Consider the following 27,136-nt stretch of genomic DNA (forward strand, 5'->3'; position numbering starts at 1 on the left):
TGTCAGGAATGTCACGATCATATCTAAAAACTTGCATTTTCTGAAAAAGGTTATAATTATTTTGTTAAAAGAACAAAGTAACTTCAAAACCTCAATTCACAAGCAATATTCGGATGCATTATTGAAGTAAAAGGTTCATGAGAAAGATTAAATGAGAAACCATTCATAAAATTGTCATAATTATGTTTCAATTTGAAGTAAACTATACGTACACGCACACACACATATATATATACCAAGAATTCCCAAGAAACCCATTTAATTTATCTGACGGAACAGGGTCAACCTAGATCACCTTTTTCTCAGACAAAATGATTAAAGGACTAAAAAAACAAGGCGTAGCCTGTTGAGAGTTGTCGTAAGGGAATGGTGCAAAGTCATCATGAAAATATTTGTGTGGATGGATCACTTAGACCAGGGGTTCTCAGCTCTGTTACACAACTCTTGGTGAGCCTCAGGGTACAATGTTCAATGTGTTTTTTTCTCTTGTTTTTTTCCCCCCTCTGTATTCAATTGATCGAGTGAGGTAGTTGATTTCAGTTAACTTACCCCACCTGGTTTTTTAGGTCAAAACCGATTGCTGATTTTAAAGTAAAAACCAAAACCAGTATACCTGCAGCTCACCAGGACCAGAGTTGAGAAACACTGACTTAGTCTCTGGCCAACAAATCAACACAAATTACACAATTTTTTACAAAAAAAAATAAAATAAATAAATAAAAAATAAAAAGCTCTATTAACTGGAATGTCATCTATTTGTATATTTGCGATTACACAATGTGTTCTTTTATTTGTAATTTGAATTGCCAGCACTAAACTGCTGGTGCCCCCAGTGAAAGCATACAAATGACTTTGCAGTATGCATGTACTGTAGATGCCAAGTAACTCCTAAAGACTGTTACAGCATTTCAATTACACTTGTTTGCAGGATCTGTGTGCTGTAATTGGTTATTTTCCTCATGTAATAAATGCACATGTATTAGCCACAATGTGCCTCAATGCAGATTGAAGATTGAATAAAGTATGTAGGACTCATAGCACAGGGGTAACTGTCAATGGTAAACAAATTTCATTCTTTAATAAAGAAAGCATTGACAAAGCTCCGATCCACACTGGACACCCCAGGGTAATATAGGAAAGGTATAAAAGCGTTTCATAGGTTTCCCAAAACATAAAGTTGGATAGCAACTCTGTGATTAAATAATCTATACACTCACTGAGTTCAGTTTAACAATCGCACATTATATTTTCCGAAATAAAGTACAGTCTGGAAAATGGTGCTGCAAAATACACTGTTCTGACCTGAGCCTACTTTTCACTCTAAAGTTTATTTCAGTTTCTTGTAATCTAATGAAAATTATAATCTAAAAATCAGGGATGTTTGGAGAGCGGTATTTACAATTGTAAATGACATTTCTTTCCTCGGTCAGGAAAAATCTGATTGCTCACGTCTGACGTCTGACAAACTGAGGTGTATATCAGCTGCTGTAATTACTGTTCAAGGAAATAGGCAGGCGAGAGCGCAGAAGAGGTTGAGGCTTAGCAGATCAGCGTTAACCCCACCCCCCCTTCCTCTGCTGCATGAATGGAGAATGACTCATCCAGTTGCTGCAGATTATAACAGTTGGAGTGTTGGCAAAGTTTCCTGGCTGGTTTTTTCCGGATCAGGGCCACTAGGGTGTGTCTTATAATAATGAAATGGACAACAGCATTTTCCATAGGGTGTTTACTCCAAACTTACAAGATCATATACATTACACAGGAAATGTGAGACATTAGTGCTGCATGTTTCCCTCTTATTCTCCACCCCATTATGTAAGTACACAAAGATTTCTTTAGGGGACTGTGTGTAACACACAATTGAATTTGTTGTGATATAGTGTGATTAGCTACTTGTTGTTTTTCCTCTCCATTACATATTTATGTCATACAAGACCCCCCGGAAACAGCTAGCCAATGAATACTGAAATAGATAATAACAATAGTAATCAATCTGTAACCAACACACATACTTGGATTTGTGCAGATCATTTGACCCCTGACCTTTATAGCTACACTCTTAAAACACAAACCATTATATAGCAGCCTGCGATACCTGAGAGCATTGACTTGAAAACATGTTCAAAAACATGATTTAACCCCATTCAAATTTGGCTCCTTACAATTTTTAGATGTGTAATCAAACAATTCACATGTAGTGCACACTCAGCTTTTATTTAAGGGCATTTATACATTTTGTTTCACTATGTAGAAATTACAGCACTTTTTATGAATAGCCCCCCCATTTCAAGGCGTCATAAGGTTTGGGACAAATGGTTTCACAGGTGTTTCTGATTCGTCAGGTGTGTTCAATTGGTTCCTTCATGCAGGTATAAGTGAGTTTTCAGTATCTCGTTTTGATTCCAGCCTTTTGATTGCCTTTGGAGTCTGTTATTGGCGTTTGTCAACATGAGGCTCAGTGCCAATGAAAGTCTATAATTTCATATTTTCCACTTCAAATATTTACTGTGACACATGTAATTGTCTTTTTTAAATTATTCACAGCATTCAGTGCAGTGAATCCCCAAACACAGTGTCCAGGTCTTGAACAGATAATATATGTGAAGAGACTTGATCTTAATCCATTTGGTCTCAGCAAAATAAATTCTGTAGGATTTAATTGAAGTATTTAACATTTCAGAAGGGAATAATAAGGTGGACTGCTAAACTGTCAAGCTAAGTTCTATGAACATAGCCAAAGGGCACAGGCAGGAATTAAAAGCAAATTTCACGCTGATATTATGAAGTATTTATTCACACAGAGGATTATAAATGCACAGAGTAACTCACAGGTTTTTTTATGTGGAGAGATAATTGCATGTTTTTAAACCAAATTCAGGTTAAGTGATCCGTTCTCTTCATGGTACTTTCCAGTATTCTTCTGTTGCTAAGGTGCCATTTTGGAACGAGTTCACTAAAACCACAGTCAACAACTGACATTCTTATCTCAAAAGTAACACTTCGTGGAAAAGAGCTGCAGTCTGAGATTATTGCTTCACTGAACATGTTAAGCAGCTATGTTGGCTATCACCTCTCCACAGATTCCAAACAGAATTTATTTTTTTGTAAAAATTGTCCAGCTGTGCTTAGGTAACAAGTAAATGTGACCTGGACATTTAATGATATATCACATTATCTAGGTATAAATTAGATTTAGTTATTGAGCATGAATTGGGACTACACTAAAAGTGACATGTTGTTAAAACAACAGACTGAACACCCACCACAACCCTCTTTAGCTATCCACCTGTAACGTGTATTGCTTTTATTTTTAATGCTGGTGGTATCAGACTAATAGTGTAGTACTGTATTGCACATTTTTCAATTGAGAATGCTATGAATGTTGGTTATGAATGTGGCTATTGTGCCCTCGGTGGTAGTACTGCACATTTGTATTCATGATGGTAACACTGATATTTTCCACTTTGTGAGCCACAAAGTACATATAAAAAATCATAATGCTCACCAGTTAAAAGCATTGGAACAACAGACAGGAGACAGCAGCTCTTCTCCATAGTCAAGAAAATTCATATAAGAATATACCTGGGAGATACGGAGAGTTTTTGGGTATGTTTAGCAAAAACACAAGGATGAATATAAAGGAAAGATTTGTGTGTACAAATTCCTTATTCTCTAGAACTAATACACAAGCAAGGGTTTTAAAAAAATCTATTTGAGATAATGAAGACCTTGCTAATACTCCTACATTAAGGAGGCAACCTCCACTCTTCCCATGCGCTTCACATGACTCTCATTATTAGTCTCTGCACTTTGCCCCCTCCCCCCTCCCTCTCTGCACAGCACACAGACTTCCTGTGTGTTCTGGATTGAATGGTATGCAGGGAGAGTGGGTGGCGGGGAGGCCACGGATGTGACATCTTACAAGTGTCTGAGTGAATGCAGTTGTCCAGGCAATGGAAGAGTATCAAAGAAAGCAGGCTGAATTTACATGGAAGTTGAGGAAGGGTGGGGACTCTCTCAACCGGTTTTGACCAGATTCTGAGCTGAGATCATTCCTTCTGACTGGGCTGCAGACAGTCAGGACATCTGGTGCACACAGCGTGTTACAGTACAGCGGCACAAATTGAGCTCAAAAGGGTCTGATTTTCTACAGAGAATTATCTATATGTGGATCCTTTATAGACAGTGGGCACTGTCAGTAAGGTACCCATATGAGTTCCAGTTCCACCACTTACATTTCAAGGCTTTTTTTATATATAGGAATGAAGTATGGACTTTCTTACCTCTCTTTGAATGTGTGCCGATTTATTTATTTATCTGTTGAAAATGCAGAAACCAAACACAGAGCCGGATTAACTAAATAACTGATAAAACATAACTGCAATCTGAGCAACTATATATTTTTTTTATTGACATTTAAGACTAGTATACAACAATAGACATAATACCGCCACCTTCTGGCCATAAATATACAGCACCTTGGAGGTTTGAAATTGTTGGACTGATTGAACTGGTGCTGGATAAAAACCAACTTAAAAGAACATACTCAGAAAATGTGTGGATATTTTCTCCTGTACATAGTATTAACAGGCTGTATATGAAATTTACAAACTAAACTATGAAGATTCCAAAATGCCCATAATTTCAATCACAATATCTCTCAGTTCCCATGATAATGGCAAGGATGTGTCCATATACAGTATATGTCCATTGTCTTGTCTATTAACCCCATATGCACCGCATTCACAATTCACAGCAGCTATACTGTACAAGGCACAGACATTGTGAATCCAAGGCAATGAGCAAAATACAAAAAAAAAGGAGAAATACACTAAATCTTACAAAGAAGTATGTTACATTTGTTTCCCATTTTAAAAATGGTTGACTTATTCTTCTGAGTGTGTGCTTTGGTTTTGGACAAGAAAGATGTGCTGTCCTGTACCAAGCCAGAAGACAGACTTAGACATGGTGAAGGAGCAGATTCATTTAGTTCATTCTACATTTCAAACCAGAGGCAGTCAGCAGCCCTTCCCACAGTGACTTGATTAGATATGTACAACAGCTGTATGTCCATAGGAACACAGTAATCCCTGACGCTCAGTGTCATGACTTTATGCATCTACACTACACAGATAGCAAACATACTGTATTACCATTTATGAGAATAGTTTTGCAGACTTTCTAGAATTATACAATCTTGCATGAGAAGTTGTCACAGAATGAATCAGTGAGACCATAGGCCATGGCCAATCTGTCAGATCCAACAGGAATTTGGAGGCAGTATGGGTATATTGAGATGCCAACCCTGCAAATAACCCTGTCAGCAACAGCACAAGGTGAGCTTCTTATTTTCTCTGATGCAAAGTATATTTTATGATGTCACATATTTTAAAATAAGCTATAATTTAGCTTGGCAGACAGCAAATGTTACACCAGCAGCTTTTCAAATATCCTACAAGCTGTCTCATCTCTCGAATGATTAGATTAGGACATGAGGAAAGGGGGAAAAAAGTTTTGGTGTACACACTTATGCAATGACCAAGCATTAAAAACATATATCCTTAATATATTTCAAAAACATATGGTCCTGCCAGGAGTAGGACTGTAGAAGTGGGATTCAGTCTGACAGGGTTCCTTGAAATACTGCAGCATTTTTTCTTTCAAAATTGTGGCGTAAAACCTTCAAAATATGAAATCAAAATGTAATAAAACTGAAATCTTTTGAACCTGAGCAAAGTAAAAATTAGAATCATGCAACAATTAAGGCAAGCATCATTCTTAAATATCAAATTATATAAATATGATAATAAAAACAAGATTTTATATCTTAGATTAAAGAGCAGAAGTCATTTTTATTGTGCACACAAATTTATGAAACCACATGCTACAATACAGCCAAATTAGATTATTTGAACTATTTAATTTAGGGAATTGGAGTGCTGCATCTGATTGTCAATGCTGGTATTTGGCTGAAAGGAACACTTAAGAAAACAATACAGTAGTTATGGTCATTGAGTTATTCATTCTTTTTTACTGGGAACTGACAATGAGTCAAAAGTTCAGACCATTTGATCCAGTGCAATTCAGTCATGTCATTATGCAATGACTGCAATTTATAACCAACATGGTCATAACAGCAATACAATGACTGCATGAGCATTCTAGATTTAATAGGCTGCATAATGGAAAGCCCAGCCAGTTTTCAGGATCAGTGATACAGAAAGATATGAAAAGTGAAAGATTTGCTTTTAAAAAGCATTATATATTAATACATGAATCTTATAATTTGGTGCTCTCTCACCTGTGGTGTTGTATAACCTGCAGGGTCTGTGATAATAATAATAATAATAATAATAATAAATAATAATAATAATAATAATAATGAACATATCTCCTGCTGCCGTTTTGTTATTTGTCACATCTTAAATGCAAATGAAAGCACTTTCCAGAACTTTGTAAAGAGATTCAACTCTGAAGAAACATTCTTCTCAGAATGCAGAAATGGAGCAGAGAAAAACGGCAAAAGGAAACCTTTTGGTCTGCTAAATGGTAAAGGCTTTGGCGAGGCCTCTGCAAATGGATAACACTTTATTCAGATCAACATTGTTGAATTGTTTGCAAAATTATATTTATTCAGAGATAGTAGCTTGCAAGAAATATACGAGATATACAGAACCTCTTGAATACGATTACTAGGCTGGCTGTTACAAAAGACGCAGAAGGAACTCACTGAAATCACAAACCACCACATTTGTAGCTTTTTCATCTTTTCTTTTTACAGCAACATGTCATTTTCACTGCTCACTGCAAAAGCTGTCAGGACCTTGAGGGGGGAACTGTGTGCTGTTATAATGGACATAATACTGGATGGGTCACATATAAGTTAATTAAAAGCTTAAAACATAAAGGACTGCATTTATATAGCGCTTTTATCCAAAGCACTTGACAATTGATGCTTCTCATTCACCAGAGCAATTAGGGGTTAGGTGTCTTGCTCAGGGACACTTTGACACACCCAGGGTGGGGTTTGAACTGGCAACCCTCCGACTGCCAGACAACCGCTCTTACCTCCTAAGCTATGTCGCCCCTATATTTATATTCACATTGAATATAAAAGGCTTTGTCACTTGGATATGACCAACACTAAGCCAGTTCAGTTCAATGTAGTATTCACAGTACAGTAAGTTAGCTGAAACCTTACTACAAAATAATTGCATCAATATAACTGAAGAACCTAAATGAAGTGTATCAATGAAAAATAATATCCTAAAGCTGTGTGTCCATAACATATTTCTCAATACCATTTCTCAATTGCTACCATACCAATTTATAAGTTCAAACCACTGCATGCCAACATACCTTCAATATTCTTGACAAAATGTCACGCTAATTTTGAAAATGTTTTTCAACAGTGAGGAGTGAACCTGGATTGACTTTTTTACGTTCACAGGTCATTGGCTGGACTCAAGGTTTGAGTGCTATTAATACAACTTTTGCTGTGCAAAAGTGACTCCCTGACAGTAAGTCCAACTGCTAAAGCAGTATAATTGCACTGTCTTTAGAAAACTACCCAACGACTCAAATATCTTCAAAATGGCCCTCAGTGGGCTCCTTCAAATTGCACACGCCAATAAGCACACAAATAAATTAAGTGAATAATTTGTTTAACATGGGTAGAAACATATCATGCCGCATCCCTGCAGACCTAGACTTTAGAATTTCCTCGCCAGCTTTGTCTTCCTTTAATTGCATCTGGTTCTGACTGCCAATCCATGTTCCTCCATTGTTTGCAAGACTGATCTGTGCAAATTTGCTGAGGCAGATAAGTGCCTCACACAGCTGGCTGGAGAGATCTTCTCTGCTGGTACCAAGTTACCGGCCAGTCTGCTTTCTACTTTGTTAAAAAGACTATTTTGGGATCCCACGACTCTTACTGCAATGCAGCCTGAAAATGTCTTTCGCATTCTCAAACAGTTTATACACTGTTTTCTGAGATTTGATCCTTATTTAATAGACTATAAACATACGGCATATGTAAACATTTGATGGGGATGTGTGGCTGCTCTAAGCTTTGATTGAAACATCTGTGTAATAGAGCATAGAGCAGAGGTAGGCAAAGAGGGCTGTATCGGTCTGGTTTTCATGCCTTCTGACTTCAATTATTTAATTAGCCATAACATTTCTTGATAAGTCTATGAATGTCAGCCGAAGACTGTTCTTGTGTCCCTATATGAAACGTTTTACTGTGATCAAATTTTTGAATGAGCTGGTGTTCGTGTATTGAGCTAATTAGCTCATTTAGCCAGGTGAATTGGTGGAAACACAAACCTGCATACACACTGGCCATCCAGGACCGAAATTGCCCACCCCTAGTATTGAGTGATGGCTCATATTGGATTATATGAGACAGTACTACAACACCAGTAGGACATTAGTGTGAAAAACATGCAACGAATAAAATCTAACCGCATCAATCCTTTTATATCTTATCCCACTTTCCCTGGGAGACTACACTAAGACATTTCCAATATGGCTATGCAAATAGGGCCCAAAATTTGTAACAAGGCAAATTTTTCTTTATTATTATTAGTATTATTAAGGCAATATCAAAATCAGAAAAACAATATTCAGTCAAATCAATCGGATTTAAAGCAATTTAGTTGAGGAAACAATGAAAATAAAGAAAAAAGAATCTTTATGCTTTTGTATATGAGAATGCGGTAGAGTCTTCGCTTCTGTTGTCGCTTGGCAACACCCCATTCCTGTAATGATGCAGACCAGAGCCGAGTCTCTTTGGCAGCTTCAAAGGGGCATGTCTAAAATGTGCAGCCGCTGAGTTTTCATTCGATTTGATGGTCGATGAACATACTTTTCTAATTATATTGGCTTGTGTGTTTAGCTTGATTGAAAATGTTAGGTTTCTCTCTGTGTACACATTCCCTCCACCCCCCTCCCTTATCAAAGAACAGAAGGAGGAAGCATTCTTTGATGCACCGCAGCCTGTGGATTTGGTTTCCCACCACTGCTGTCAACACCACCCCGCACACCTTGATTACCTGGACTGGAACTACTGTGTGAAGTATTAGTCCGACACCTCTGTACTCCCTCTACCTGTGCTGATCCCCCGCTAGTCGTAGCTTGAACTCTTTCCTCTGTTCTCTGGCTGCTTTGATTCTGTCCTCTGTTAAGTGAAGTCGGAGCTAGCTTCATCTGTGCTGTTGCCATTCGCTGGGCTTTTGGAGTGGACTTTGCCGATTTCTTCCAACGCACTGGCTAGTGAGTCCAGATCCCCGTTGTCTTGGTGACGGGCTTCCCAGAGGTTCAGTATCACTGCTGAGGGACTCTGCTGCTTGGCAAAATAGGACAGGTTCCTGCACAGCCAAAAAAAAGGGCAACTTCAGCTCAACTGTCACAAAAGGCACGGGTCACCAGTGTTAGATTTTCTAAATGTAGAGAGAACATAATCATTGCATGCTCAATGCCCTGGCAAATACTCAGGCAGATATCAAATGACAGAATTGTGTTTTGAATAATAGTGAGATAAATATACAACAATAAAACATTTCTTCAGAACCACGATAACAGTAGGTAGTACCCATTAGTACTCATATCCAGCAGAGGGCAGTTTTACACTATCATATATATTTAGCCAAGTCACACATATTGTTTCCTTATTTATTTCTAAAACACCTTCAGAGCCAAGGAAATGAATTCTAAATCTGCTTAACAAGGCTGAGACATTCTCATTATGTGAAAGCAGCAGGTTCGACTCGGTTGAAATCTGCTATAAATCCCTGCAATCCAAAAAAAAAAAACATAGTACTGAGAGTGATACACATTATCCACTGCCACAAAACCAACAGGAGAGAATAATGGAGAAATGCTGACATTCCTTCCCCACCTCCCCTTTTCTGTTAATCCTATGTCAGCTCTCATAACTGAATGTTTTGGGGGGGGGGGTTCTTGAAATGCCCAGATGAAATATAGCAGCCACACCAAATGGGGTTTGGTTCAAATTTATGAAAGAAAGAGGGGGCAATTACATTCTCTTGCTCTTTCATTTTTCCTCCCTCCCACCAATGATATAAACTGCAAGCTTCCATAAAAAAGGGAATCCCACAATGCAATGCTCCATGTGAAGAAAGGATTCCATTCAATTCCGTTTTAGTTTGTTCCATTTCTGTCCTCCCTTTCAGAGCACCTGTTAAGTTAATTTGTTGTGGGTCACAAATTCAGTCGCTAGATAGCTCACTTGAGGGAAGAGAGCAAGGAAAAGGAATGTATTAAAGTGGATACGAATTCACATTCAGATTGCATGGAGCCTTAACTGGATGAGCCATCCAAGCAGCCCCCATTATGATGCTTCTCTCAATTAAAGTTAAACGTCATACAGTCGCAAACACAACAGGTTAAGGCCTGAGTCATGTTGTAATCTAGAAAATGAATTTACAGTACATATTCACTGTTCCTCATGTCTCTCCCAAGTCAGCTGCATGAGCAATGCTCATCTGCAAAATCTCAAAATTCCTTCAGTTAAAGATGACTTGATTGCTTGTTCAAAACTGATCATGAAAAAACAGGGGCCCCATAACTAAAATTCACATAATAAAACCAAGCTCATAGATGTATAGATGTTAAGATCTATAATTAAATCTACACTGTAGCACTGACGGACAGCATCCACAAGGAATGCATCATTGACCATGAATGTTGACAGGAGATATGACTGCAGTATTATCCTAGATAAAGTGAACCCTGCTCTGCTGCTGTCCTGAAGTTCTATGATTGCAAGTTAGGAGCTTGCTCCTGGAGGATATCAAAAGGTCCCCTTAGCTTAGTCTGGACAAAGCTTGATATGCTGGTTATTTCCAATACAATATATTCAGTGGTACCTGTTGTATACAGTATATACACTATTTACATATGCCCAAAGTGAAAGGGCACCCTTTTGGTTTCTCCAGTCACCTGTTCTGTAACAGTGATATTTGCAGTATCATTGCACTATTACTTCATTCATCCCCAAAGGCCAGTTTCATTGTAGGCCAGGAGAGACAGAAAATACAAACAGGATTTACAAAATACAATTCAATCTTTACGATGCAATAGCACCTGGTGCATCTCATCTTTATATATACAAAATGATTCTATAAATGATTCAAATCCATAAAAGTGAGTCTATTTTCACCTCAAAGTTAACATTTCGGGGTTCCAAACAACCTCAATAACCGGTTGCATCTTGAAGGTTCTTCTGTATATCATTTAATTATAAAAAGCATACGGCTATATACTGTAGCTTACAACACCAGAGTAATACATTAGATTTAAAAACACACTTCACGGCCAAAAGTATGTCCACAGCTGACGTCCAACATCTCATCCAAAATTATGAGCATTAATATGGAGCTGGTCCACCCTTTGGCTGCTATAACAACCTCCATTCTTCTGGGAAGGGTTTATACTAGACCTTGGAGCATTGCTGCAGAGATTTGCTTCCATCAGCCAGAAGAGCATTAGTGAAGTCTGGCACTGATTGGGCGATTAGGCCTTTCTTGCAGTTGGCTTTACAATTGATTCAAAAGTTTGGATGGGGTTGAGTTAAGGGCTCTGTGCAGGCCAGTCAAGTTCTTCCACACTGATCTCAGCAAAACCATTTCTATATAGACCTTGCTGTGTGCTCAGGGGCATTGTCAAGCTAAAACAGAAAAGGGCCTTTCCCAAACGGTTGGAAGCACAGAATCATCTAGAATGTCATAGAATTAAGATTTACCTTCACTGGAACTAAGAGGCCTAACCCAAACTGTTTCCATAAAGATGGAAACACAATCATCTAAAATGTCATTGCATTAAGATTGCCTTGTTTTAGAATTGTAACGTGAATTGAGACAACTGGAAATCATGATTTTTCCTCAGTTAAAACAAAACCCTAGAAAGAGTGGTCATAGGTAATGAACAAACACTTATCTAATTAGCTCAATAGAAGGATCGCAGTCTATGAATTTCAAGAGTAACTTTAGCTTATATTGTGCTAAAATTTACTTCTATACGCATACAGAAATAAAGGAAATTCTCAATTTGATTCAAGGCTTCTTTTAACATAAGGAATATTTTTTGAATTGTAATATTTAGAAATTTGATGAACACTCTGTAAACCTTTGGGTAAACTCTTCAAAACAAGCAGTGGGGTCTCACCTCTCAATGTGAAGCTTCTGTGCCAAAAGCTGCCAGTCCTTGCCTTTGGCATTGGCAGTGTCAAAGGTTGCACAGATCCTCTGGCGAATGGAGGGGGGAATTTTGAAGGCCTTGGGGCCGTACAGAGATGTGACAGAGCAATCCATCTGAGTAACGGATGGGACCGACTCCTTTTGCCTCTGGGAAACAAAGTGAGGCTAATATGAACTGTGCTGAGAATCCCATGTGTACTCAAGACCCTACACAGTTACACGATTTACAGTCCACAAGAAAATAACTCGCGTTGAATAGTGGTACACTGAATAATTTTCCACGTACAACATACTATTGTAGAACATATGGATGAATGATCCATGTATAGCACATACAGTAGTTAATTTATTTATTTATTATATTTTCTATCAGTTTCAGTAAATTATGACACTCAACATGAAAAACGTGTATTTTGAATATCATATTCACATGTATTACTTCTTCATAAGGGAAAATATGTTCTGTTGGAATATGAACTCATCTGTTACCTTTCCCTTACATTTTCCAGCATCGGTTACAAATCTTTGACTATGGCAACAGCACTCAACCAACACATTAAGCATTAATAAAGCTCCTTTGAAGACAGAGTGCCCTATCAGATATGTAATACTAATAGAAATTCTATAAAGTAATGAAGCCAGTACATCCTGCCAATATTGTTCACTGCAAAGATTCACTGAAATACACTAGGGCCTCACCTCTGCAATGGATGTGAAGATCTGTAAGATTTGCTCATGACCTTTGACCTGCCGTACACTGATCTTGCAGGAGAGCTGGGTTGTGGCGGGACTATATCGCTCCAAGCAGAAGGCACAGTGCAGGGGCTGCTGGTTGCTGCACCACACTTGAGAAAAGGAGAATTCCTATGGAGGTTGCAGGGGGAGTGAGGTGGACAGCCAAACCTGAATGAACACAGCTTAAAAAAAAAAAAAAAAAACTAACAAATTCTTTGCAAAAATGATACCTCTTCACTCTATGCTTTGGGCAAAGCCAAAACAAGCGCACACAATGAAAAAGCCAAAATGGGAGTGTTTGAGGTTGCAGGTATAAAAAGGAAACAGTTTCCAGAAACTGCTGTCACAGAGAAGCATTTCAGTCTTCTGAAGCGCATTCATCCTTAGAAAGCTGAGCTTCATTGATATTCTGGATTATAAATACAGGATAGTAGTCACCAAGAGCAGAACTGTTAGTCACAGGGTGAATGTAACACTGCTGGGACTAGTGAGGGAAAGAGATGGATTGCCTTAAATGACTAATTTATGAAGGTCAAGCTGCATGTATTTCATTGACTGGTAATTAATCTCTACGCAGGTGACCTGTTCTGCCAGCTAAAGGGGATCCGGTGAAAAGATGTGCATGAACACCAGAATGGCTGAAGTCACCTAACGTGACACCACAGACAATGGAGCTGTAAGAAAACATTTGCAAATTAGGAAGCTTTTCATGCTCATTAAAGGCTGGTTAATAATCTGTTGTCTGACAGTTGTTCGACAGAAATCATTTGCCTGATTCGTGAAAATCACTCCAAGAGTCCACCAACCTAAGCCGCTGAGGCAACCTTGGTGCAGCAAACACAAATCACTCAATATGACATAAGGACGAGGACTGCTGTCTGAACTGAGTTCTGACCAAAGACATGGATTTAACAAGACTGCAATCTTACTGGAAGCCCCATTCACCTTTAACAGTCACATCCATCATGGACCATATTAAACAAAGTCTCCCTCAATCCCTGTCTTCTTTGTGAGAATTGGATTGCCACACAAGTAGACAATGTTCATTCAATATTTTTCAAAAAATTAAGAATTTAATGAAATACCACCCTTTAATACTTAACTATCTAGGCACCGTGAAAAAGGAATGTCTTTGCCAGGTACCTGGGTTTCCTTACATGGTGTATGGAAGCTCAAAGATTTAGTGTACGGTTACGGTAAATAATCTAAGAAAAAAGGGTATACCTCTTGTTTTCTGAAGGGACTTAAGAAAAAATGTTTCCACGGTTACTAAAGCCTGCACAGTGAAATGTGCATTTTTTCACTGGGCACTGATTTGTGGGATCAAGGGAGACATGCAGCATAACTTCCTTTCCTGTGGAACTGAATCTCTTTCCATTAAATTTTATTTGGTGTAAGTACTGGAGAGGTGCTCACATACTGTACTGTACCTGACAGGTGGTGAAAGGCTTTATGTTCCACAGAAACTGTGGGATGTCCTGGATGGAGACTTGGAGGCTGGAGGTGTTCGCTTTAAAAAGTAATGTCTTCTGCTCCTCCAGGAGTTGTCCGCCCTTGCCCTTCTCCATAGCAACCACCCTCTGCAGATTCAGAGACACAGGGCTCTCTTACACTCGGCGCAAAGCGGAGCCAAGCGCAGCGCAAGTGTCTTTGCTAGTTTCAGACCAATGCAGTTATCATTTTCCCGTCCAGCGCCCACGTTGTTTAAATAGCAAATGTACTTGCACCCATCTGAGCGCCCATGGGTGTGTTGGTCTTAAAATGAGGTATGGCACATTGTTGGCGCATTGCCATCTTGAGGCAGCGGAAAGCAATTGCGCGATTGACCAACAAAAACCTGGTCTTAAGTCAATGGTGCAGTATTTTACTGTTATTTCCTCTGCAGAGAAGCGTTCTTTCCTGCTACTTGGCAAATCAACCATTATAATAACAATCCACCAAGGTGCAAGTGGCACCTGGCTTTTAAAGGGAATGGGAGATGACACTTTGGTTTATTTCATGTTACACCCAAAACACAGCTATGATTAATTAAGAGACGAAGTACAACCCCTTTGAACCATGCGCCTTACTTTGCGCTCAGATTATCCGCCGTTAAACTAGCAAAAGTGGATTTGGACACGCCCCAAAATGCACTTGCACCATGCGCTTTAGACTGTGCGCTTCGATCGTTAAAATATAGCCCACAGTTACATTGATTCCCCCAAAAGGCTATCGAGTGGACATCTGATTGTGACTGTACGAGCATTTACAAAACACTGGTGAATCCAGCCTTTACTCTTTAATGGAGCTAAACTTGTAGGCAAAACCAAACTTAGATGGTAGATATACTGCAATTTATCCCATTATTTAAAAACTGGGGTAAAATATAAAAACAATGGTTGTTTTGTATAAACACATTATAATAGGCAAGGCACAGGTTCTCAAATTTTAAATAAAAAAATGAAGTATAGCCTAAATCATCATACGGAACATAGGAACTTTCACAGTAATGTATGAAGAGGAGTAGTAAAAGCATCAAACAGAAGGCCTTTTTATTTTCACTCTCCAGTATTCATTCATCTTTTAGTATTGTTCATTGGTTCTCAGGGGGAAATGCATAAGCCATTTTCCCTGTCCTATCAGAGAAAATTGTGAGGAAATGGACAGAGGCTGGGATTACAAAGATTCATTCTGAAATGGGTTGTTGGGGTAGCAAAATAGAAAATAAAAAAAAAATACAAGCAGCATGCCTAAATGAAATTTCTTTTGTTTTTCCAAGGTGGCTTGGGGAAATTGAAATTCAGCCAACCCTGGAGAGGGGCCATTTTGCCATGCACATGCCTCATAGCTTGGTACCTTCCCTGATGTTTAAGCCAAACTTAATCAGGTGATCCTAAATTCAAACACCTGCGGTCATAAGAAAGAAAGAAAATCAACCTCTGTTGGGATTCATTGTTTGTCCCTAAACACAACAGCTGCAGCCACCATTTTCCCTTTCAGTTGTTTGGTGCCAACCACAATATTGAAACAAGAATGAATTGATCTAAGGATAAAGATCAAATTTCTTTCCAGATTTAGGGAATGCACTGGTGCATGGTGGAAAAGACAGCCATTTTGAATTGTGTGCTTCAATGACTGGCTCTAGCATTTTTAAGGGGACAACATGGCATATTGAGACCTGAGTGTACAAGTATACTTTTAACAGACCCATTCGCAGTTCACACAATTCATATCCCATGAGAAGATGCATGTTAAAACTCATTACAAAACATGAATGCCTGTTATACATGTGATGAGCTGAGAACTTGAGTGTCAGAACAGGAAGAATCAAATACAGGTTCCCATATTCCAAACAAATGGAGACCTTTTAATGAGCCAGCAATGTATATGGCTTTAAGCACTAAGAATGGTCCGGAATTGGCTGAAAATTCTTCTTGCCATGTATTTAAAATGAGGTTAGAAGAAAATGACATGGTTAATCTCTGCTGTGTAAAGAGACATAGGTCTGATCACAAGTATGAGTTCTTGTAATGTTTAAGGCAATTAGCCACATAGCTATTCACCTCTTCCAGCTAGCTAACAGAATATGCATAACAAAAAAGCACCTATAAATGTCTGGTTGTGCAGTTCGCCGTCAGGAAATAGTTGTAGTCTTGTTTATAACAGCCCATGTCCTTTACAAGTCAGTCTTGTCTTTTTGCCGCTGGCTGAGCAGCAGAATTTAAATAAGTTTTCAGAAGGAAAAACAAAAAAAACAACATTTAGGTTCTAGATACCTATATACCTATTGTGAGGGAGTGGGGGTTTTGGGAGACCAACCGCGACTGAACAGGGGGGTTCTTTAAGCTATTCAGCAAAGGTAGAATAACCACAAAGTCTCAAGAGACAAAAGGACAGTGGAAAAATAACAAAAGGAAAACACTCCGAAGGGAGAGTATCCCAAAGAAAAGCTCAAAACAACCCACGTACTGGGTAAAAAACTAAAGCTTAAGGAGTATGAACTTTCAAATAACAAAACCGCCTGAGCAGAAAACGGAGCAACTCAAAGAAAACAGACCTCGAACCGAGGCTGAAAAGTAACACCCTAAAGAAAGAATTCTGAGTTCAGGTTGTGGCACTAACTTGTTACCAACAACCTATTAGCTAAAGACTGTTGTGCTAATTTTATAGCCACAACAATCCAATATTGCAACTCTCAATCCTATACCTTTACCTCGCTTGATCGGTTACCGGCTCTAGTGCAACGTAAGTGACACTGAAGCAAAGCTTATCGGCTTGCTCGAGGTTTAAATAGAACGCCAACAGGTGCAAATTGTAAAAAGAAATTTGCATGTGTATAATTCAATCAACAAAATGGAGAACTCGATGGCCGTAATAACTGAAGAAAAGGCGTATAAAAAACCAATGGCCGTAATAACTGAAGAAAAGGCGCAGATGGAAAAGAAATGGTGGTATCAGCCAAAACCATGACACCTATACTACATTACATTGCTTGTTGGCATCTATCAACTTAAATTTTCTTTGGTATGAATGCTTGGTATCTTAACCAGTAATGTTTGGGACAAAGACATATATTTTTTAATTCTCTCTGTACTCCACTATTTTTTATTTATTAGCAAACAATTCATGTGTGGTTAAAGTGCAGTTTCTAAGCTTTTATTTAAGGATATTTTTATACATTTTTGTACCATGTAGAAATTACAGCAATTTTTATACATGACCCCCACACCACCACAATATTTGGGACATATTAATGTTATGTAAATGAAAGTAGTCCTGTTTAGTACTTTGTCACATATCCTCTGCATGTAATAACTGCTTGAAGCCTGTGACCCATAGACATCATCAGGTACTGAGTTATCTCTGGTGATGCTCTGCCAGGCTTGTACTGCAGGCACCTTTAACTTGGATGGACCACCACCCAATACATTTGGGGGCATTTGGTAGAACTTGAGCAGATAAGAGGATTCTGGAGACTTCAAAAATCATTTTGCCACAATCAGCAGTTACACTATCACTGAAGACAAGTGAGCTAGTACCTATCACAGCCATACATTCCAAAACCAAAACAGCCCCACCACTGTTTTTCACAGATGAGAGGGGGTGCTTTGGATCTTGGGAAGTGCCTTTTGGCCTCCACACTTCGCTCTTGCCATCACTCTGATACAAAGGAATTGTGGTCTCATCTGCCCACAAAACCTTTTTGCAGAACTCCTCAGGCTCCTTTAGGTACTTTGTAGCAACTGTAACCTGGCTATTCCGTTTTTGCAGTTCACTAGAAGTTTGCGTCTTGCAGTGTAGCCTCTGTAGTTCTGTCCATTCTGCAGACAGTAGTCACTGATACATACATACCAGCCTTCTGAATAGTATTTCTGATCTGTTAGACAGAGTGTTTGGGGATTCATTATGGTGATAATTCTTCAGTCATCAACTTGAGGTCCTTAGCCTGCCAGGCCCTTTACGATTACTGCGCCCACCAATGCTATATTTCTTCTTAATGATGTTCCAAAAAGATGATTATACTATGCCTAAGGTTTGGTCTATGTCTCCTTTTTTCTCATTTCTTAGCCTCATAATGGCTTCCTTGGCTTTTACTGGCATAACTTTTTCTATGTCTTTGTTGTTTTAAAGTTTACTCATTTTATTATTCTATCCTTTATGTATCTGTGTCCTTTTATATGTTTTGTTTGTTGAAATTCTTTTCTGGGAAGTACTTTGTACTTTTTAAATGTGCTATATAAATACATGACTTGACTTGACTAACTCTGTTAACAAATGTCGACAAACACCAATAACAGACTCAAAGGCAATAAATAGCCTAGATCAAGACTAGATACTGAAAACTCTTATACCTGCACAAAGGAAGCAATTGAACACATCAGACTAATCAGAAACACTTGTGAAACCATTTGTCCCAAACATTATGGTGCCCTGAAATGGGAGGACTATATAAAAAGTATGTATAAAAAGTGCTGTTATTTCTACGTGGTGAAACCAAACTTCATTACCCTTTAATAAAAGCTGCAAATCTGCACTTTAACCACATGTGTATTCCGTGAAAGTCTGATTGCGAATCTAAAATTGTGGCGTACAGAGCCAAATCCAAAAAAATATGTCTTTGTTTGAAACATTTCCGAGCTCACTGTATAAGTCAAGCCACTGATGGCTAGGCCACTTTGTTTAGTCATCTACCCATGACCGGAGGGGAGCAAGTACAGGTCTGGTAAAGGTTAATATGGGTCTCTGTATCCAGAGAAGCTACCACAACATTGCTACATTTGCAGCAATGGGAGGACACAGCAAGGACGGAGATATTGGACAACTGTCAGCTAATTCATAGAGAGTAGAGCAACCCACAGAATGGTATATGAAGATGTATGGGAGAGAAGAGAGGGATAAATATGTCTGAATCAAACCCACTTGCAGGAGATGTAAGAGTCAGGGACCATTCTAAAGTCACAGGTGAACAAACTATGTTCTTAGAAACTTACTCACACAATAACAATAACAAAAATAACAAGAACGCATTTGTCTCCATGACACACTATTAATTTGGCCTCAGCCACCTCACAGTAGGACAACAACAGCTCAAAAACAACAGTAAACATGAAAGCAGAGGGAAGCAACAGGGAGCCGGAATCCAATGTTTTCATCAGAGGCAAAGTCCACGCTGTGTGATCAGCTCTGCTGTTGATTACTGTGGATAAAGCAGACCTGAGGGCTTGATCAGAGCTGACTCACCATGAAGCACTCCAGCACATGAATATGGAGCGGCCTGGGGTGAGGACCCAGCTCCTGCTTTCAGCACTGCTCTGTTTTCACATAATTATACTTCAGAAATATATGCACTTATTTTCTTCAATAACTTTTCTGATTTTTGGTCAGTTAAAAGTTTTCAAATTTTCACTATTTTTTTCCTCAATTTTGCAATACCCAGTCCGCCCTAGTCTGTAGTGTGTTTCTGTATAATCTTAGAGAACATTCACTACAATCTAAGGGCACTTTAGGGAACTGATCATAATGCCACAGTAGGTGGTACTGCTGCTGTTCCCTTGAGCAAGGTGCTTTACCATAATGCATATAGGAAACAACCAGTTGAGTCGATAAATGAATAAAATGTCAGCAATTTAGAATGCCCATGAAGAGAATTTATTATGAAAAGATATAGTAAAATTCCACTTTGATTTTTTAGTTGCTTGTGTTCTACAAATTTCATGTGTACAATACCAGCTGCTTGACCACCTACTGATCACCACATAATGAAAGCAGTTCAGGAAAAAAAAGGCATATCATGTAATGCTTTGGATACTTCCCCCTGGAAATTGAATCACTCTGCTTGTCACACACAATACAATGCTAAATCACATTTAATGAATGGCAAAATTATTCAATTAAGCACAAGATGAAAGGAAGCAACCTTGCACCCCCTTTTCCTGTTGTAATCTAAAATCCCCTTGCCATGTAATTGCCATTAAATGTTCTGTGTATTTGCATGACTGGCCCAGATAATCTTCTCTGGGGCACAATAACAACAGTCCTCACGTGAGCTGTTTTAAAGCAACTTAGTGTCTATGTACGTGTTGAACCCCACCTGTTGCCATTGGAACTATGGTGTAAGTACATGCTAATGTAAAAGCAAGCTGCAAACCCTCAGGCATCTAGAACACCCTTCAAAAGCAGGCATGTAATTATTTCACTGGTCTGGGATGAGAGAGAGAATAATGAATAAATAGTGACCATTCTTGCTTCAGTGGTTAACAGTCCGTACATGATTCACAATGGACGGTAAAATCTGTCCAAAACAGTGAAGAAAGTGCTCTTTTTTTATGTCAAAGCACAACACATTGTAAAAAGTCATGTCTGAAAGCCCGATTTAGCACCTGGAAGGCGTTGGGGGTATCGTCTACACAGTACACCCGCAGGCTGTAGTCCATGGAGTTGGCACCAGTGCTCCCAAAAACAGCCAGCTTTAACCTCTTCACAGCACCCTCGGTAAAGGGCTCCCCAACCAGAGCGTAGCAGCCAGGTCGGTCCAGTAGCAGGTGGCAACTGTGGGAGTCCATCAGGCAGTAACAGGAAGTGGTCTCATCCTCCACTGACATCACATCCTGCAAGATACATTACCACACATGCTGATGTAAGGAAATATCTGAAAGATTATTCCAAACATAAGGAAGAGTGGTTGTACTCATGACACAAGTTACCTTGTGTTCAGGAGTTGTCTGCTTAATGCTTTTATTTCAGATACTCACATAGGTATAACTGTCTCCTGGCTTGTATGAAAGAGAATGTTAGTATTAGATGGTGGGTGTGAATGAAGGTAAAGACCAAGTCACACTGTAGAATTACAACTTCAGAGGACTGACTTGGTGCTGAGAGTCAATGCGATTCAAAGCTGGGATGTTTAATTCAGAGGCCAGTGGCAGCATCAGCCTGAGTCATTAGTACTAGCACAGTAGACAGGATTTCTTTATTGTAAAACTCCTTTAGCAGCTGAAGAAAAATAGTCAAGCACCAATGCACAAGATCCGAAGCAAATAAACTCAATTAAAAAGAAAAGTCATATTTTTTTCCAGAAGAAACTGCTATGACATCCCTAGTCATTCATTCCTTAAAAGACTCATTATTTCAAAGTACCTGCAGGATTCATGTTGGCTTTTCCCATTTTGCGAGAGAGATATTATCCCATGAGCCTGCACCTGCAACTTGGCTATTCCTTTTGTGTCATCTTTTTTCTTGAGAATTACCTCTTGTGCAAATGAAGAGAACAAGCTTTAGGGAGCTTGCTGTCATCACAGCACAGCATCCCTGGGGTTACTTCACCCCTGCCTTGATGATGTTAATCAAATATCGAATTCAGACACAAAGTGCATACATTTCCTTTAAATTTTCTTTTGAATTAACAAAGGTAACTGTGTTAGCTAATGGGAGAGGCCATGTCTTGAAAAGAAAAACAGAAAACTTTTAGTTTTAGCCAAATATCTCCCTACTGACTGAGTTATGTAGAGGCTGGCTGGATTTATTAGCCCGAGCAGTGCACACCATATGTGCGAGATAGCAGGTGAGATTTTTGAAAATATTCAGAGATATGCAACTGCAGCATAGTGCTGCTGTGTTTTTGTGCTCTGGGCAACAGCAGAGCAACCTCCAGACATGATACGAATCTCTGCCACAGCTTCTTTTCAGCTTATGGTGCATGCATAGGTCCCTGCCCCCTAGGTGTAATTACCGTACCCAGGACTTGCTTCGCAGCTTAAATCGGTTGTAAAAACATTACTGGGACAGGAAGCAAGGCCCAGAGGTTTGGATGAATTAGACCACAGGATACCACGCCAAGTTCCAAGGCTTATCATAAAAACATGGGGGGAAAATGACTGAACAGATAACAGATTCGGATACATAAGCTTCTGAAATGAGCCCTATATCTCACCATTGCTGCGCATTCCTAGAGGTTATTAAATGTGCTAAGAAAATGTGTCTCTACCCGGGTAATAATTCTACTGACATACATAAACCTGAAGTCATTTATTACTATCCAAAAAACTAACATTTCAGTGATTTTCCACTGGTTTCCCTCTTTGTGTCTGTGTTCATTTGTCCCTGCCTTGCCTAATCCACTGGATACACGTTTTCTGTCATTACCCCCGTCTGACAAGCATGCGCCATGTGCCCTGCTGTCGCATGCTGTGAGGCTTTCATTTCCCGCAGTGTCATCTTGTTGCGGCTGAGCGGAAGCAGGACTGTTTTCTCCTAAGCTTCTCGTAAAGTCCCTCAGCCCCTCACTATGAGTGTGGGAAAGTGTCCACTAGTCAAGTCCCTGTTTTCAGGCTTTGCACACAGAGCTCAAACTAACACTGACACTGGAATGAAGCACATAGTACACCACAGTAGGCTGAATGGAAGAATGAGGAGGGATGGATTAGACCTGTTTATTGAAATACATTGAATACCAATACATAGGACTAAACCAACATATGGGCAACACAAAAAAAAAACAAAATGCACAAAAATTTTCAAGATGCACAATCATACAATTATGTCCAATACTTCTATGATCCCATACAATCCCAAATTATCTGGTGTAAGAAACCGATTCAGGCATAAGGTGTATTGAATTAAATGAATTTTAGCACTTCTGCCAGAGCAATAGTAAAAGATGACATGATCTTACCTCCCACTTCTTTTCGCATGTTAGTCTCTTGAGCCGTATGCTCCAGTTTTCCGCGTTGGCCTCAGCACAGTGGGCTATCGTCATGGCAACCGGGCAGGAAAGGTCAAGCCCAGGTGGGCCATAAGTTACTGCTGGGCTGAGTAGTATTTCACAGCCTTCATTGGTCTGAGCACTGAAAACACAGACACTTGAAGTGAAAGTGCTGCAGGGGGGATCCTATGTAATAAGCAGAGAGATGTTATCCGGCAAGTTCTCTTTGATAAAAATGACAACAGATTTAAAGGACATACAGTGCCACTTAAAGTAATAGATGTTACTTCTTCGCCGAGGTTGTACTAAGCACAACAACTAACATCTAGAGACTGCTGGAGAGTGAAGGGAGGATTAGAGGCACAAGCTAGGGACACATTTCTTGTAAGCTGTCTACTATGGAACTGCATGTCTGATGGACAATGCCAATGAACCAAAAAGCTATCCATCCATTTACTTTGGCAGCTTTCATTCCAATAACACAGTTTGAGGTGTTCTAAAAACATCCATCATGACCATGGCCAACAACTGTAACTGTCACTTTTAAATCAAATGAAACTACTTTCACAGATCTTCACCCATTAAAGATCTTTGTTCACACACGAACACCAAGGTGAATTTTGTAGGGTAAAAAATTGCAAAGCTTAAGCTGGCATGCTGTAATGTATGTTATTTCCTACTGCACTTGCTAAGTGTTACTCACGGATATTTATATTTGACTACAAAATCGATTCTCCATTAGAGACATGCAGTTCCCTTTCACACAAATAAACTTCTCAGTAGAGTTTTGACAGGATCACACAAAGAAAACTAGGGATTGAATAGCCTGTTAACAATAGGGAATAGTGCCGGAGACAGGTTAAGAAAGCTTGCAAGTGTGTCTGAGACAGATTTCTACTGAGTGAAGACATTATTAGTTTTATATGCTACTCAAAAACAGGTCAACTCAAACTCAAACTCAAACAACATAATGACCCCTCATCTGCTCCAAAGCATTCATATTCAACTTGATCTTGAAGCAGAAGCCTTGCACCTACTGTCCAACATGTTGTTCCAGTAGCAATCTGCTGCTCAGTGGAGGTCTCCCATGCAATTCCTATCGTGCTGAGCTGTGCTTAGCTTCAGCCATTTGGTAAGACAGTATAAGAAAGTGGTATGGCTACTGGCCAAAATGTAAGTAAAACTCTTTCGGCCTGAAGCCAAATTACTGTATCAAATTGATTTCTATTCTGCCATAGTGAGTACTGTCCAATTTAGATGGTCTGGTTGAGGAAGAAGAATGGATTCAATTCGCCATAAGCCTCTATAGCTGTCAAAGATAGACCATGATTGACAGCTTTCTGCTTCACATCCCCAGAAGCACTATAGACGGGTGCTGGGAGTAAACAGTATTATGCCTATCAGGGAAAAACAGCAGTCCAAAGGTATAGGCTGACTGAGATTAAGCTTTGCACAGACTGTCCATTTCTGAACTGCTTAAGCTTCACGACTTATCCAACACACAGCATTCAAGCTATGTCTACCAGAGAAGCGTCTGAATGTTTTTTTCATTCTTATTTAATATATATATTTTTTTCTTTAATCCAGGGTATACAACTGAATGTTTCTTCATTTGATATCAGGTGACAGTAAATGGAGTTTGCCCTTGTCAAACACTACCCCCATTATTTTATAAACATACGTGTATCTATGGAAGAAAGGAAGATTACCATTGTTCTGCACTTTATTTCTTCAAATAGCAAATAGTATGAAAAAAAAAAAACTGAAAAGGACCATGCATGCTTGTGGTTCCACTTTATTCTAAATCATCCTACCACCAGTGGTAGGCATAGTATAACTACTGTGCATGTTCTCAACAGCGCATATTTCTTACAACTGTAAAACTGTATTTAAAAAAAAAGTATTTGTATAAGTGTTGCATTCTATTACAACATACGATTAAGCCCCTATAGACAATTTTTTTAAAGTTCATGCAATTTTTCCCACAACCATAGTATGAATTTCAAACATTCAGAGGTCATCATTCTAATATTGAAAAAAGTTTCATTTCATTTCATTCAATTGTGAAAGTTATACAGCAATGATAGATACAAATACGCCCTCAATGTATGCACAATGCCTTCAGAAAGTATTCACCTTGAGCCTCCTAGACCCAGAGTCAATACTATGTAGATCGAACTTTGGCATCAATTATAGTTCCGATCTCTGACAGTGATGGTGGACACCAATTTTCAGTTCATACCACAGAATATCAATGAGGGCTTCAGCTCAGCTATTCCAGAATACTGACAGTCTTGTCTTTAATCCATAACTCTGTAGATTTTGCCATGTGCTTCAGGTCATTGCTATGCTGGAATGTGAATCTTGGCCAGATTAATCTTGGTCCGATTGCATGCTGACTGATACAGGTTTTGCTCAAGGATTTGATTGATTTGAAGGCTCAAAGGCATTTTGATTAATACAGAAATTCCATAGAGCAATTTTCACAGGATATTTTAAATGAATGAAGGAAACAAAAGTGCTCTGAACAAAGAGTCCTTTCAGGATTGTGTCTGCTGTTCTTGGGTGCCTTAAGCACATCCAAATGAATGGTACTGGATGGTTAGGGAACTGAGCTAATACTTACACGGTTGTTGGTTCGATTCCCAGGAAATGCACTGCTGATATACCTCAGATCGAGGTACTTAACCTCAATTGCTTCAGTAAATATACAGCTGTATACATGGATGTAAAACAATGTAAGCTCTGTAAACTGCTCTAGATAAGCGTCTTTGGCTAATACCTAAAATAATTATTATGTGAAGCAGCCAAAAAATCTCAAAGCAAATGAAATCTGCTCATGCTTTGAACAGTTTCAAGAAACAATTGAAAAATTGGGGAATCAGGGAATTAAGGATAGCTTTTAATGCATATCTTTGTATTGTATTTTAATTTATTAAATAAACTCAATAAATCATCCAGATGTCCCATGGCCATTGCAACAGTACTCTATATAACATACATTGACGTATTTAAAATAGTCTCAGGCAGAAAGGCAATACAGTAGGTGTCATTGGGATACTCTATTCATAAGAGATCTACTCTGTAACAGACTGTCATACAGTTTGTAATAGGTGTGTATCAATGAATGTTGGTCATTGCGCTTCAAATAAATTAATCATTCAATAGCCTATATTTTATGTTTTTACAAATAACACAAATTCAGTATTACACTTCAGTTTAATAAGAGAGAAATAACGATAGCAATCAATACAAACTTTTCACATACAAATTCTTCAACTAAAAAGATAATTGATCATGAGAAGGTTTCCTTTCACACATACATGTTATCACACATCTTTTGTTAAACAGCCATCAATAGCAATGCTGAGCAATGTGATGATGCATTTCATTTTTCTGAAGCAATGTTTGTGATGCTGGAACATATTCACACTCTTAAATCCTGCAGTTGGTTGTAACTATAGATGCAGTCAATTCGTTTTCAAAAGGTTTTCAGCGTTTAAATAATTGAATAATTTAAATAATTGACTGCATTTTAAGTGCAAAGACATTCTTACACAAACCACAACATTAAGACATATAGTACTCTCCTTCAACCTAATGCTTTATTCACTTAATTACATTACTGCATCTTTATTTGAACAATTAAATTGCAGATTTTCCACTTTTTTAATTATAATTTTCAGTGTTGAATATTTATTAAAATAAAATAAAAGTACTACTGCAGATAATTACACATTGGTACAGGTTCAGAGAGAGAGAAAGAGAATATATACCCTTGCTGTGCTACCTCTATACTCACCTGCAGTCATCCTGATTGATGAGCATGTACATCTCCCATGTTGTGTCCTCATTGATTGCCCCATGTGGTACCAGCAGGCTGACTCCTGTGGAAAGACACAGGCTACCTGGGTTGAGAGCATGAGCAGCATCTGTTATCGCAGACATACAACATTTAGAACACGGCTACTGTTGTAAAAATGCAGAAATTATGGCAAAC

General features: G+C 38.8%; 1 protein-coding gene across 3 annotated transcripts in view; it reads right to left on the reverse strand.

The window, feature by feature from the left end:
• Positions 1-6,611: 6,611 nt before the first annotated feature.
• The window catches only part of LOC135239476 (netrin receptor UNC5D-like), a 106,279-nt gene continuing 85,754 nt past the window's right edge, over positions 6,612-27,136 (reverse strand). For all 3 annotated transcript variants that reach the window (XM_064308150.1, XM_064308151.1, XM_064308149.1), the window contains 7 exons: positions 26,939-27,023; positions 23,107-23,278; positions 20,816-21,043; positions 14,387-14,536; positions 12,921-13,085; positions 12,190-12,368; positions 6,612-9,371 (listed from right to left, as the gene is read on the reverse strand). In XM_064308150.1, the coding sequence (XP_064164220.1) occupies positions 9,185-9,371; positions 12,190-12,368; positions 12,921-13,085; positions 14,387-14,536; positions 20,816-21,043; positions 23,107-23,278; positions 26,939-27,023 (1,166 nt within the window). In that variant the 3' untranslated portion in view covers positions 6,612-9,184. The remainder of the gene's footprint in view (positions 9,372-12,189; positions 12,369-12,920; positions 13,086-14,386; positions 14,537-20,815; positions 21,044-23,106; positions 23,279-26,938; positions 27,024-27,136) is intronic.

Source organism: Anguilla rostrata, chromosome 14 (genome assembly GCF_018555375.3).
Source record: "Anguilla rostrata isolate EN2019 chromosome 14, ASM1855537v3, whole genome shotgun sequence".
Taxonomy (NCBI): domain Eukaryota; kingdom Metazoa; phylum Chordata; class Actinopteri; order Anguilliformes; family Anguillidae; genus Anguilla; species Anguilla rostrata.